At 44.5% G+C, this 14792-nt stretch overlaps 1 protein-coding gene across 2 annotated transcripts in view; it reads right to left on the reverse strand.

The window, feature by feature from the left end:
- LOC121543361 (palmitoyltransferase ZDHHC17) overlaps positions 1-14792 on the reverse strand; it is a 55136-nt gene that overhangs the window by 14227 nt on the left and 26117 nt on the right. For both annotated transcript variants that reach the window (XM_041853164.2, XM_041853166.2), the window contains 7 exons: positions 9038-9160; positions 6933-7010; positions 5838-5982; positions 5257-5321; positions 4534-4696; positions 2361-2486; positions 2-144 (listed from right to left, as the gene is read on the reverse strand). In XM_041853164.2, the coding sequence (XP_041709098.1) occupies positions 2-144; positions 2361-2486; positions 4534-4696; positions 5257-5321; positions 5838-5982; positions 6933-7010; positions 9038-9160 (843 nt within the window). The remainder of the gene's footprint in view (position 1; positions 145-2360; positions 2487-4533; positions 4697-5256; positions 5322-5837; positions 5983-6932; positions 7011-9037; positions 9161-14792) is intronic.

Raw genomic sequence — 14792 nt, forward strand, 5'->3', positions numbered from 1 at the left:
CTTGGAGAGGAACTGCACAGTGACCCACATGCCGCAGTACATCAGGCCCTTGAGGAGCCAGGAGTCAATGTCCAGGTCAGCGATGAAGCCCACCAGCCAGATCACCAGGAAGGGGGTCCCCAACATGATCTTCTGTCTGAACTCCTGGGAGAGGGGGAGGACCAGAGATAGAGGGAGGGAAGGAGGAGAGGAGGGGGAGGACCAGAGATAGAGGGAGGGAAGGAGGAGAGGGAGAGGAGGAGAGAGGTTGTAACAGCAAGGCAGGGAAGCACTCTTGACGGTGTAACTATAGGGTCATCCACTAAAGTGATGTAAACATGCCCAGAGCTAGCCAAAGGGGATTGGATAGCTATTGTTCTAGCACAGGGGTTCTTAGGCTGTCTCCCAAATGGCTTCCTATTCCCTGTATAGTGCCCTACTTTTGACCAGGGCTCATAAGCCTATAGGGAATAGGGTGTGATTTGGGACGTAACCGTAATAAATTCCTGGGGGGCCGCTATGTCTGTAGCTGGTTTTCACCCTTTATGTTAAGAGTCTGATTGGTTTGGAAGGTTTTCCAGGTCTAAAACAATTACCTGACTTGATCAATTTAGTGCAAGGGAGGAACAAAAACCTGCTGACACCATGGCCATCAAGGACTCGAGTGTGTTTGACTCTAGCAAAACTCACCAACCATCTACACTCTACAGAGGACAGTACTTTAACCTAGACTACATTTTAGTCATTTAGCAGACACTCTTATCTAGAGCGATTTACAGTTAGTGCATTCATCTTAAGATAGCTAGGTGGGCCAGTCATAGGAAGTACATTTCAGCAGAGTCAGAGCTAGTAAGAAAAAAAAAAAAAAAAAAGACTAGATCATCAAGAGACGCTTTCACATTGTCGTGCTACATCCCTGCAAGACTGCCTGCTGGCGCCAGAAAGGTGAGAGAACGTTGAGACTCAACAAGGGATCACTTCCTATAAACAACTAGTATGGAAACAACTAACCTGAATCTCGTGGCAGTGATTGCTAGTTTAGTCTCTAGACTTCCAAACCTCTCTGGCACTAGCACATACTAGCTTGGCCGGGTGACTTGTGTCATAGCGTGACAGTGTGACAGCCGCTAATGGGGCCTCCCTCTGGAGTTCTGTCTAAAGATGTACCTTGACAACCTACATCGTCCAGTGCGACAGCGTATGAATTTGAAAGACAACAGAAATGCAAGGTCAAGAAGCAAAACTTTGAAAATCACAAGATACAAGTATAACTAATGGGTGCTATGTGCTCATCCTGTCCCAGAGAGCAAGGGTGGTTAGCGCACTGGACTTAAAGGTGCTGATTAGTGCTTTGGGGTGAAGTACAGATCTATGATCAGCTTCCAATGCCCCAAACCCAACCTTAACTATTAGTGGGGAAAATGCTGAACTGACCCAAGATCACCGTCTAGGGGCCACTTCACCTTATTCACTGATTAGGGCCTTGACACAATCCTCTGGTCTGTCCGTGCAGACAAACAGCTGGGTTCCTCAGACTCCAAGAAATCACTACCTTGGATGCGCAATTACTTCAAGACACAGAGGCCAGAGGAGGTCTAAATAGAGTGTTAGCCTTTGTCTGTATGTCTCTCGTCAACAAGAAAGCAGCAATTAGGCCCGAAGGTGCTTATTTTAGGGTCTGGGATTATTGGCCGGAAAGACAGGTGGCGGAAGGCTCTTTAGACTTAACCATAAGTGGAGGAAATGTAAAACTGACCCAAGATCAGCATCTAAGGGCAACTTCACCCTACACATTGTTCTTGACAATCAAGCGGCACATCTCAGACTATTGCTATATCAAAATAATGTAATATCCTATCAATGACCAAATGTAATGTAATGTGGTTCCAGCAACGTTTAACACTTCTCCAGGCATTGTGAGATCTGATCATCTGTGCGGTGCGACTGCAAAAAAGATGACCTGGAACTTGGCCATTATGACCCAAATGGTGAAGGTGGCCGGTGTATTAACCCTGAAACGCCCTTGTTGGGTCTGGAGAACAGTTTGGTCTTGTGTGATATCACTGAGGGTTTTGATACAGTCTGGAGACTGGGAGGGATGTGCTAGTATAGGGAACTCTACCTAGAAGTCATTCTGAGATAGACTTAGGCCTTGACAGTGGACGTGCTACGGTTCATCCTACAGACTGTGCGGACAATCATGTGACGTGTGTGTGTGTGTGTGTTCCTATCCATCTTTTGAGTGTGTGTGTGTGAGGGGGTTTGCATACATGCTTACGCGAATAAGTGTGTGCGTGAGTGAGTGTGTGTGTGTCCGAGTCTGAGTGCGCTTAAGCCTGCATGCTTGTGTATGTCCACTCAGTCTCCTCCCTGGTCTCTACCTTGTCCATCTTCAGCTTCTTCAGGTAGCCAGGGCTGTCGTAGCCCTTGGCCTGCCGGGCCTCCTGCAAATGGTTGACCATCCAGACGTTTTTCCTCTGCTTGGCCAGGTCCAGCGGCGTCTCACCCTGGAGGACAACAGAGGGATACATCCAGAGGACAGTTTAACCACCTAATCACCATGGTAACAACCAGCTAATCACCACGGTAACAATTTAACACATAGAGAGCCTGATTCACAGATAGTAGTACCGGATCATAGGACTTCTGAGGACACAGGAAAAACCACAGATTGAAATAGCTCTATTAATTCTGGATCTCTATTATATCTATATCTATTATATCTATATAACCACTAAACAGTAGGATAGGAGAAAGATTAGAGGATGGACACTAAACACTGATGGTGATCCGGGTATCCTAATTGGCCACACTGGATATTGACGCTCCACCTTTCAAGTTATGGCAGGACAGCTATGAAAGGTAACAGGATACAGGATAGCTATGAAAGGTAACAGGATACAGGATAGCTATGAAAGGTAACAGGATACAGGATAGCTATGAAAGGTAACAGGATACAGGATAGCTATGAAAGGTAACAAGATACAGGACAGCTATAAAAGATAAGATACAGGACAGCTATGAAAGGTAATAGGATACAGGATAGCTATGAAAGGTAACAGGACAGCTATAAAAGGTAACAGGATAGCTATAAAAGGTAACAGGATACAGGACAGCTATAAAAGGTAACAGGATAGCTATGAAAGGTAACAAGATACAGGACAGCTATGAAAGGTAACAAGATACAGGATAGCTATGAAAGGTAACAGGATAGCTATAAAAGGTAACAGGATACAGAACAGCTATGAAAGGTAACAAGATACAGGACAGCTATGAAAGATAAGATACAGGACAGCTATGAAAGGTAACAAGATACAGGATAGCTATGAAAGGTAACAGGATACAGGACAGCTATGAAAGGTAACAAGATACAGGATAGCTATGAAAGGTAACAAGATACAGGACAGCTATGAAAGGTAACAAGATACAGGATAGCTATAAAAGGTAACAAGATACAGGATAGCTATGAAAGGTAACAAGATACAGGACAGCTATGAAAGGTAACAAGATACAGGACAGCTATGAAAGGTAACAGGATACAGGATAGCTATAAAAAGGTAACAAGATACAGGACAGCTATGAAAGGTAACAAGATACAGGACAGCTATGAAAGGTAACAAGATACAGGACAGCTATGAAAGGTAACAGGACAGCTATAAAAGATAAGATACAGGACAGCTATGAAAGGTAACAAGATACAGGATAGCTATGAAAGGTAACAGGATAGCTATAAAAGGTAACAGGACAGCTATGAAAGGTAACAAGATACAGGACAGCTATGAAAGGTAACAAGATACAGGACAGCTATGAAAGGTAACAGGATAGCTATAAAAAGGTAACAGGATACAGGACAGCTATGAAAGGTAACATGATACAGGACAGCTATAAAAGGTAACGAGATACAGGATAGCTATAAAAGGTAACAGGATACAGGACAGCTATAAAAGGTAACAAGATACAGGATAGCTATGAAAGGTAACAAGATACAGGACAGCTATGAAAGGTAACAAGATACAGGACAGCTATGAAAGGTAACAGGATACAGGATAGCTATAAAAAGGTAACAAGATACAGGACAGCTATGAAAGGTAACAAGATACAGGATAGCTATGAAAGGTAACAAGATACAGGACAGCTATAAAATATAAGATACAGGACAGCTATGAAAGGTAACAGGATACAGGATAGCTATAAAAAGGTAACAAGATACAGGACAGCTATGAAAGGTAACAAGATACAGGACAGCTATAAAAGATAAGATACAGGACAGCTATGAAAGGTAACAGGATACAGGACAGCTATGAAAGGTAACAGGATACAGGACAGCTATAAAAGGTAACGAGATACAGGATAGCTATGAAAGGTAACAAGATACAAGCATGTTCTACAGGTCAAAGGTTAGTAGGAGACATGTGGGCCTTATGTAACATAGCCTGGCTCTGGGGTGAAGTTTCCCCCTAGGTACAGATCTAGGATCAGCTTCTCCTCCCCCAATCCTAACCATTAGGGGGGAGATACAAAGCTGACCCCAGATAAGCTGCACAGCCCCCTCACCTTGATGTTCTGTGCGTCCACGTTGGAGTTGGAGTCCAGCAGCAGGGTGATGACGGTGGTGTTGCCGGCCAACACGGCCCAGTGCAGAGCCGTGTTCTTGTGGTACTTGTCACCCAGGTTGACCGACACGTTGAAGGTCAGCAGTAGCCGGGTGGGGTCCACGCTGTTGGGATGGGACAATGGTCAAAGGTCATGTTCAAAGCCTTTTTTGTCCATTTATGAGACTCAAAGGGTCGTAGTGTAATGTGCTCTAATTAACGACAGTCGAAGTCCAGTGTATTAGCCCACTGCACATTGTTCTTTGTGCTTTTAGTATCAGTCTCTTATCTGTCTTTTGATCCATTTATAAATGTTGTGTATCTATACTGAACAAAAATATAAAACGCAACATGCAACAATTTCAAAGATTTTACTGAGTTACAGTTCATTTTGAAATAAATTCATTAGGCCATAATCTATGAATGTCACATGACTGGGCAGGGGTGCAGCCATGGGTGGGCATAGGCCCACCCACTTGCCAGCCAGGCCCACCCAATGGGGAGCCAGGCCCAGCCAATCAGAATGTTTTTTTCCCCACAAAAGGGCTTTATTACAGACAGAAATACTCCTCAGCACCCCCCCCACCACCCCTCAGCCGATCCCACAGGTGAAGGATATGGGTGAACGCGTGGCACGGCAACCACGCGAACGGCAGCATGGCATGCATGGCACACACACACACACCTGTGTGTCCTGTAAGCTGCCCACATCAAGGGAGTCATGCCGTTCTGATCCATCATGTCCACATCCTATTGGAGGAGAGGGAGAAAGAGCACATGGTCACAAACCCCCAATAGACAGAGAGAAGACCGACACTCTGCTTTTTTGAAGATGTTTGCGCTACTGAACAGATCCAGGAAAAACCTAGCAGCGCTCCCAATGTGAATGCAGCTGTGGAAAACTAATGAAACAACACCCCCTGGTGGCTGACAACAACAACTTCTGTGATTTGAATAAATGAGAAAAGCTTTGAAAGAACACTATTTCAGTTCTGCTGAGATCAGAATAAATATAACACAAGGGTGATGTCACAGTAAATCCAATGGATGCAAGTTCCATATCCTCATGGCCAATCCCAAATCAACCCCTAGCTCCTACGCACTTGTGGAGATCTGAGAGGATTTGATAGGTTGAAGAAATATGGTAATATCTCCACATTGCCCTCTAATAGGCTAAACAGAATTTTCACAATATTGCTTACACCTATCAAAGCCTCTCAGATCTCCACAAGTACACAGGGTTAGGGGTTGGTCCACTCTGCGTACCTGGCCCTTGGCGATGAGGTAAGCCACGATGGAGGTGTGTCCGAACTGGGCGGCCAGGTGGACACAGCTGCAGCCCTCTCCGTCGATGAGCGAGGGGTCTGACCCATACTTCAGCAGCTGCACCACCATGGAGAGGTGGCCCTGTCTGTGGACACACACACAATATGATATGTTGATGAGCACCAGAACTAACTGGTATTGCGTGGTATTAGCATTTATACATGCTTCTGGGTTTTGGTTTGTTTAAAGGAGCAATCTGTAACTTTCATTTGCAGCACAGTAGAAACTTGCCAAACCCCCGTATTAACATAGCATTATTAACAGCAGAAATGGAAATGACAGATTGCACCAATATCCAAATGTAAAGTCTCTGGGGGTTTTGTAGATAGGAAACCGTTTGAATCCCTGATCTGACTAGGTGAAAAACCTGTCGATGTGCCCTTGAGCAAGGCACTTAACCCTAACTACTCATGTAACTCTGGATAACAGCGTCTGCTAAATGACTAAAATGTAATGCAAATCAAACGTAGATACTACATCCAATTGAGAGATGGTTTAATAAGAAGATTGCTGCACTAGCTACTTATCCAAACACAATCCTCAACAACATTGCAATTCAGTCCTTATATCCACAATACTACAGATAAATCGCATATAGAAAGTGTTACTGGTCCGAGAGATGGGCTACACTCCTATCTAGTGTGAAAGGTCACTAGCAGGGAGGGGAGGGTTGCTGACAAAGCCGTGAGCCCTGGCTAAGTATGGGGTCCCTGATCATATGAATAATGCAGTAGAGAGCTCTCTGACAGGGCGAGGAGGAGAGGTAGTACAGGGTGTTCATACAACCCTGAAGGTATCGTGTGACTCCTGGGAACAGGACTTTAGCAGAAACACACCCCATGACACCCACACAGTGGAAAGGAGAGAGTCTACAGGAAACAATATCTCTACTTCGTACAGTATATAACCTTTCCCTTTTATCTCTAGGTGGTCGTGTCTACAAATCAACATAACCAACAGGACCTAACGTTTTGGTCCGGGAAAGCAGACTGAACCAGAGTCTGTTAATGCCTCATTTACTGGTGTCACTCTTACCTTGTGGCCCAATGCAGTGGTGTGGAGTTGAGGTCACCTCCCAACTGGTCCACCATCGCCCCCTTCGATATGTAGTACCTACAGACAGAGGCACAGTCAGAAATACATTTAGCCCACATACACAACTACAGGCGGTGAAAAGACTAGATTGTTGAGGCAGTGAGATGAAACAGATGGACAAATTCAGCTTTATTCCTATTGCATCAGGATCTCCAGGAATATAACGTATTAAGAGGGTGTCTGCCCTTTCAATGGAATTGATTGCTCAGACCTTAGCAGACATCCAGGAACTTGTTCTCTCCCTTCCTGCTATGCTGCATTAGAATGGTTTGGGATTCTATTCTTCTACAGAGGGACCATGGGTCTGGCAATGTTTCAGTCCTGTAATGTACAGTGTGTGTGTTGCAGGACGTCACTCTGCACCACAATGGTATGGTAAAGACAGCACAGTAGCATGAGTGCATTCACTCACACCTGGGTCCACTTCACTAGGGACCAAACAGAAGCTAACAAACAGGGAGGGAGGGAGGGACTAACTGAACTTGTCCTATAAGAAACTAGTTTTCTGTTGCAAAATGTTTTCACTAATGTATAGGACCATGCAGGCCTATGTCCTGTGTGTGAGTATACGACTCGACCACACCTACAGCGTCACTGCGCACAATGGTACGCAGCATCATCTGGATATGTGTGCAACAAAAGTTCAACATTCACCTTCTGCTACCATTTCTGTCAAGCCATCTACACATACAATATGACACATCCCTTGATAAATCCAACGTATGCACCACACAGAATGCACTGCAACTGCCTCTGCAATGCAATGCTGCAAGGCAAACGCAGCGATCCATTGAAAATGAATGTACTTCTGGATGTACCAAAACGCAATGACACTGTCGGTGTGATCGAGGCGTTAGGGCTATAGGACTGTATGTGAGTTTAGGGCTATAGGACTGTATGTGAGTTTAGGGCTATAGGACTGTATGTGAGTTTAGGGCTATAGGACTGTATGTGAGTTTAGGGCTATAGGACTGTATGTGAGTTTAGGGCTATAGGACTGTATGTGAGTTTAGGGCTATAGGACTGTATGCGAGTTTAGGGCTATAGGACTGTATGTGAGTTTAGGGATATAGGACTGTATGTGAGTTTAGGGATATAGGACTGTATGTGAGTTTAGGGCTATAGGACTGTATGTGAGTTTAGGGCTATAGGACTGTATGCGAGTTTAGGGCTATAGGACTGTATGTGAGTTTAGGGCTATAGGACTGTATGTGAGTTTAGGGCTATAGGACTGTATGTGAGTTTAGGGCAGGACTGTATGCGAGTTTAGGGCTATAGGACTGTATGCGAGTTTAGGGACTATAGGACTGTGCGAGTTTAGGGCTATAGGACTGTATGCGAGTTTAGGGCTATAGGACTGTATGTGAGTTTAGGGCTATAGGACTGTATGTGAGTTTAGGGCTATAGGACTGTATGTGAGTTTAGGGCTATAGGACTGTATGTGAGTTTAGGGCTATAGGACTGTATGTGAGTTTAGGGCTATAGGACTGTATGTGAGTTTAGGGCTATAGGACTGTATGTGAGTTTAGGGCTATAGGACTGTATGTGAGTTTAGGGCTATAGGACTGTATGTGAGTTTAGGGCTATAGGACTGTATGTGAGTTTAGGGCTATAGGACTGTATGTGAGTTTAGGGCTATAGGACTGTATGTGAGTTTAGGGCTATAGGACTGTATGTGAGTTTAGGGATATAGGACTGTATGTGAGTTTAGGGCAGGACTGTATGTGAGTTTAGGGATATAGGACTGTATGTGAGTTTAGGGCTATAGGACTGTATGTGAGTTTAGGGATATAGGACTGTATGTGAGTTTAGGGCTATAGGACTGTATGTGAGTTTAGGGATATAGGACTGTATGCTTGCATGAGATCCAATCTGACTGGGAGAAACATCCCATAGGTGGGTGTTGGGAATAGCGTTTCACGTGTACATGTAGGTTTACTGCAACTCATAAATCACATGTAAGACAGTTGAATAGTGAGATGAGGTCAAGGGCATTGGGTTCTTCAGTGTGAGGTTGTGTGAGGTTGTGTGAGAGTGTCACTCACTTGACCAAGTCTATTCTATTGTTGATGGAGGCCCAGTGCAGGAGTGTGACGTTCTCTTTGTCCGGCTGCTGAACGTCATAGCCCGCCTCCACCAGCTCTCTGCAGCGCTCAAAGATCCCATACCTGGAGAATGCAGGTAGACAAGGTTAGAATAGGCTCAACACACACACGGTTCACACACACACACACACACACACACACAACCGTTGCCTTTAACAGTATCCCTTGCCATCATAGCTTTTTCTGTCCTTCAGTTAACACAGCACATAAATTAACCCTCAAATCATGAGGATGAAGTGTCTTTATATAGGTTTTCTACAATAAAAGAAACACAAGGCCTTCTTTGTTTGTCAGTCAGACTATTCTACTCCAGTGGGAGACCTAGACCTATGTCTGCACTTTGCACCATACTCACATTCATGACATATTTATACAGTGCCTTAGGAAAGTATTCATACCCCTTGACTTATTCCACATTTTGTTGTGTTAGAGAATGAATTCAAAATCGATTAAATATATTTCTCACCCATCTACACACAATACCCCATAATGACAACGTGAAAACATGTTTTTATAAATGTATGCACATTTATTGGAAATGAAATACAGAAATCTCTCATTTACATAAGTTTTCACACCCGAGTCAATACATGTTAGAATCACATTTGGCAGCAATTACAGCGTTGAGTCTTTCTGGGTACGTTTCTAAGAGCTTTCAACACCTAGATTTTGCAACATTTGTCCATTATTCTTTTCAAAATTCTTCAAGCTCTGTCAAATTAGTTGTTGATCATTGCTAGACAACCATTTTCAGGTCCTGCCATAGATTTTCAAGTAGATTTCAGACAAAACTGTAACTCGGCCACTCAGGAACATTCACAGTCTTCTTGGTAAGCAACTCCGGTGTAGATTTGGCCTTGTGTTTTAGGTTATTGTCCTGCTGAAAGGTGAATTCATCTCTCGGTGTCTAGTGGAAAGCAGACAACCAGGTTTTCCTCTAGGATTTTGCCTGTGCATAGCTCCATTCCGTTTCTTTTTTATGCTGAAAAACTCCCCAGTCCTTTAACAATTACAAGCATACAGTGCCTTGCAAAATAATTGATCCCCCTTGGCGTTTTTTCCTATTTGTTGCATTACATCCTGTAATTTAAATGTATTTTTATTGGGATTTCAGGTAATGGACATACACAAAATAGTCCAAACTTGTTTTTAAAAAAATGCTAAATAATAAATAAACGTAAAAGTGGTGCGTGCATATGTATTCACCCCCTTTGCTATGAAGCCCCTAAATAAGATCTGGTGCAACCAATTACCTTTAGAAGTCACATAATTAGTTAAATAAAGTCCACCTGTGTGCAATCTGTCACATGATCTGTCACATGATCTCAGGATATATACACACACCTGTTCTGCAACACCACTAAGCAAGGGCCACCACTAAGCAAGCGGCACCATGAAGACCAAGGAGCTCTCCAAACAGGTCAGGGACAAGGTTGTGGAGAAGTACAGATCAGGGTTGGGTTATAAAAAAAATATCAGCAACTTTGAAACATCCAACGGATCTGCATTACATCCATTATTAAAAAATTGAACGAATATGGCACCACAACAAACCTGCCAAGAGAGGGCCGCCCACCAAAACTCACGGACCAGGCAAGGAGGGCATTAATCAGAGGCAACAAAGAGACCAAAGATAACCCTGAAGGAGCTACAAAGCTCCACAGCAGAGATTGGAGTATATTTCCATAGGACCACTTTAAGCCGTACACTCCACAGAGCTGGGCTTTACAGAAGAGTGACCAGAAAAAAGCCATTGCTTAAAGAAAAAAATAAGCAAATACCTTTGGTGTTCGCCAAAAGCCATGTGGGAGACTCCCCAAACATATGGAAGAAGGTACTCTGGTCAGATGAGACTAAAATTGAGCTTTTTGGCCATCAAGGAAAACGCTATGTCTGGCGCAAACCCAACACCTCATCACCCCAAGAACACCATCCCCACAGTGAAGCATAGTGATGGCAGCATCATGCTGTGGGGATGTTTTTCATCGGCAGGGACTGGGAAACTGGTCAGTATTGAAGGAATAAGGGATGGCGCTAAATACAGGGAAATTCTTGAGGGAAACCTGGTTCAGTCTTCCAGAGATTTGAGACTGGGAATGAGGTTCACCTTCCAGCAGGACAATGACCCTAAGCATACTGCTAAAGCAACACTCGAGTGGTTTAAGGGGAAACATTTAAATGTCTTGGAATGGCCTAGTCAAAGCCCAGACCTCAATCCAATTGAGAATCTGTGGTATGACTTAAAGATTGCTGTACACCAGCGGAACCCATCCAACTTGAAGGAGCTGGAGCAGTTTTGCCTTGAAGAATGGGCAAAAATCCCAGTGGCTAGATGTGCCAAGCTTATAGAGACATACCCCAAGAGACTTGCAGCTGTAATTGCTACAAAGTATTGACTTTTGGGGGGTGAATAGTTATGCACGCTCAAGTCCTGTTTTTTTTTGTCTTATTTCTTTGTTTCACAAGAAAAAATATGTTGCATCTTCAAAGTGAGTTGTGTAAATCAAATTATACAACCCCCCCCAAAAAAAATCAATTTTAATTCCAGGTTGTAAGGCAACAAAATAGGAAAAATGCCAAGGGGGGTGAATACTTTCACAAGCCACTGTACCCATAACATGATGCAGCCACCACTATGCTTGAAAATATGGAGAGTGGTACTCAGTAATGTGTTGTATTGGATTTGCCCCAAACATAACACTTTATATTTCAGGACAAAAAGTTAATTGCTTTGCAATTTTCTTTTGCAGTATTACTTTAGTGCCTTGTTGCAAACAGGATGCATGTTTTGGAATATTTGTATTCTGTACAGGCTTCCTTCTTTTCACTCTGTCAATTAGGTTAGTATTGTGGAGTAACTACAATGTTGTTGATCCTTCCTCAGTTCTCTTATCACAATCATTCATCTCTGTAACTGTTTTAAAGTGACCATTGACCTCATGGTGAAATCCCTGAGTGGTTTTCTTCCTCTCTGGGAATGAGTTAGGAAGGACGCCTGTATCTTCGTAGTGACTGGGTGTATTGATACACCATCCAAAGTGTAATTAATAACTTCACCATGCTCAAAGGGATATTCAATGTCTGTTTTTTTATTTTTACCCATCTACGTATATGTGCCCTTCTTTGCGAGACATTGGAAAACCTCCCTGTTCTTTGTGGTTGAATCGTTTTTTGATATTCACTGCTCGACTGAGGGACCTTATAGATAATTGTATGTGTGGGGTACAGTGAGGAGGTAGTCATTCAAAAATCTGGTTAAACACTATTATGGCACACAGAGCCCATGCAACTTATGTGACTTGTTGAGCACATTTTTACTTCTGAACTTATTTAGGCTTGCCATAACAAATTGACTCAAGACATTTCAGCTTTTCCTTTTTTATTCATTTGTAAAACGTCTGATGATAAAATTCCACTTTGACATTATGGGGTATTGGTGTTTACAAAAAATATATTTAATCAATTTTAAATTCAGGCTGTAACAAAAATGTCAAGGGGTGTGAATACTTTCTGAAGGCACTGTATGTTCATACATCATTGGTCTAGACCATAGGGGAAAGGAACATTTCATAATTTCATGTGAACAGGTTAGGGAGGGGTAACTGATCCTAGATCTGTACCTATGGGCATTCTAGTCTACAGCAGTGATATGACCTGGAGCAGGGACCGATAGCCACTAGTCTACAGCAGTGATATGACCTGGAGCAGGGACCGATAGCCACTAGTCTACAGCAGTGATATGACCTGGAGCAGGGATCGATAGCCACTAGTCTACAGCAGTGATATGACCTGGAGCAGGGATCGATAGCCACTAGTCTACAGCAGTGATAGGACCTGGAGCAGGGATCGATAGCCACTAGTCTACAGCAGTGATATGACCTGGAGCAGGGATCGATAGCCACTAGTCTACAGCAGTAATATGACCTGGAGCAGGGATCGATAGCCACTAGTCTACAGCAGTGATATGACCTGGAGCAGGGATCGATAGCCACTAGTCTACAGCAGTGATATGACCTGGAGCAGGGATCGATAGCCACTAGTCTACAGCAGTGATATGACCTGGAGCAGGGATCGATAGCCACTAGTCTACAGCAGTGATATGACCTGGAGCAGGGATCGATAGCCACTAGTCTACAGCAGTGATATGACCTGGAGCAGGGATCGATAGCCACTAGTCTACAGCAGTGATAGGACCTGGAGCAGGGATCGATAGCCACTAGTCTACAGCAGTGATATGACCTGGAGCAGGGATCGATAGCCACTAGTCTACAGCAGTGATATGACCTGGAGCAGGGATCGATAGCCACTAGTCTACAGCAGTGATATGACCTGGAGCAGGGATCGATAGCCACTAGTCTACAGCAGTGATATGACCTGGAGCAGGGATCGATAGCCACTAGTCTACAGCAGTGATAGGACCTGGAGCAGGGATCGATAGCCACTAGTCTACAGCAGTGATAGGACCTGGAGCAGGGATCGATAGCCACTAGACTACAGCAGTGATATGACCTGGAGCAGGGATCGATAGCCACTAGTCTACAGCAGTGATATGACCTGGAGCAGGGATCGATAGCCACTAGACTACAGCAGTGATAGGACCTGGAGCAGGGATCGATAACCACTAGTCTACAGCAGTGATATGACCTGGAGCAGGGATCGATAGCCACTAGTCTACAGCAGTGATATGACCTGGAGCAGGGATCGATAGCCACTAGTCTACAGTAGTGATATGACCTGGAGCAGGGATCGATAGCCACTAGTCTACAGCAGTGATATGACCTGGAGCAGGGATCGATAGCCACTAGTCTACAGCAGTGATATGACCTGGAGCAGGGATCGATAGCCACTAGTCTACAGCAGTGATAGGACCTGGAGCAGGGACCGATAGCCACTAGTCTACAGCAGTGATATGACCTGGAGCAGGGATCGATAGCCACTAGTCTACAGCAGTGATATGACCTGGAGCAGGGATCGATAGCCACTAGTCTACAGCAGTGATAGGACCTGGAGCAGCGATTGATAGCCACTAGTCTACAGCAGTGATATGACCTGGAGCAGGGATCGATAGCCACTAGACTACAGCAGTGATAGGACCTGGAGCAGGGATCGATAGCCACTAGTCTACAGCAGTGATATGACCTGGAGCAGGGATCGATAGCCACTAGTCTACAGTAGTGATATGACCTGGAGCAGGGATCGATAGCCACTAGTCTACAGCAGTAATATGACCTGGAGCAGGGATCGATAGCCACTAGTCTACAGCAGTGATATGACCTGGAGCAGGGACCGATAGCCACTAGTCTCCAGCAGTGATATGACCTGGAGCAGGGACCGATAGCCACTAGTCTCCAGCAGTGATAGGACCTGGAGCAGGGATCGATAGCCACTAGTCTACAGCAGTGATATGACCTGGAGCAGGGATCGATAGCCACTAGTCTACAGCAGTGATAGGACCTGGAGCAGGGATCGATAGCCACTAGTCTACAGCAGTGATATGACCTGGAGCAGGGATCGATAGCCACTAGTCTACAGCAGTAATATGACCTGGAGCAGGGATCGATAGCCACTAGTCTACAGCAGTGATATGACCTGGAGCAGGGATCGATAGCCACTAGTCTACAGCAGTGATATGACCTGGAGCAGGGATCGATAGCCACTAGTCTACAGCAGTGATATGACCTGGAGCAGGGATCGA

The sequence above is a fragment of the Coregonus clupeaformis genome, chromosome 28, assembly GCF_020615455.1.
Source record: "Coregonus clupeaformis isolate EN_2021a chromosome 28, ASM2061545v1, whole genome shotgun sequence".
Classification (NCBI taxonomy): domain Eukaryota; kingdom Metazoa; phylum Chordata; class Actinopteri; order Salmoniformes; family Salmonidae; genus Coregonus; species Coregonus clupeaformis.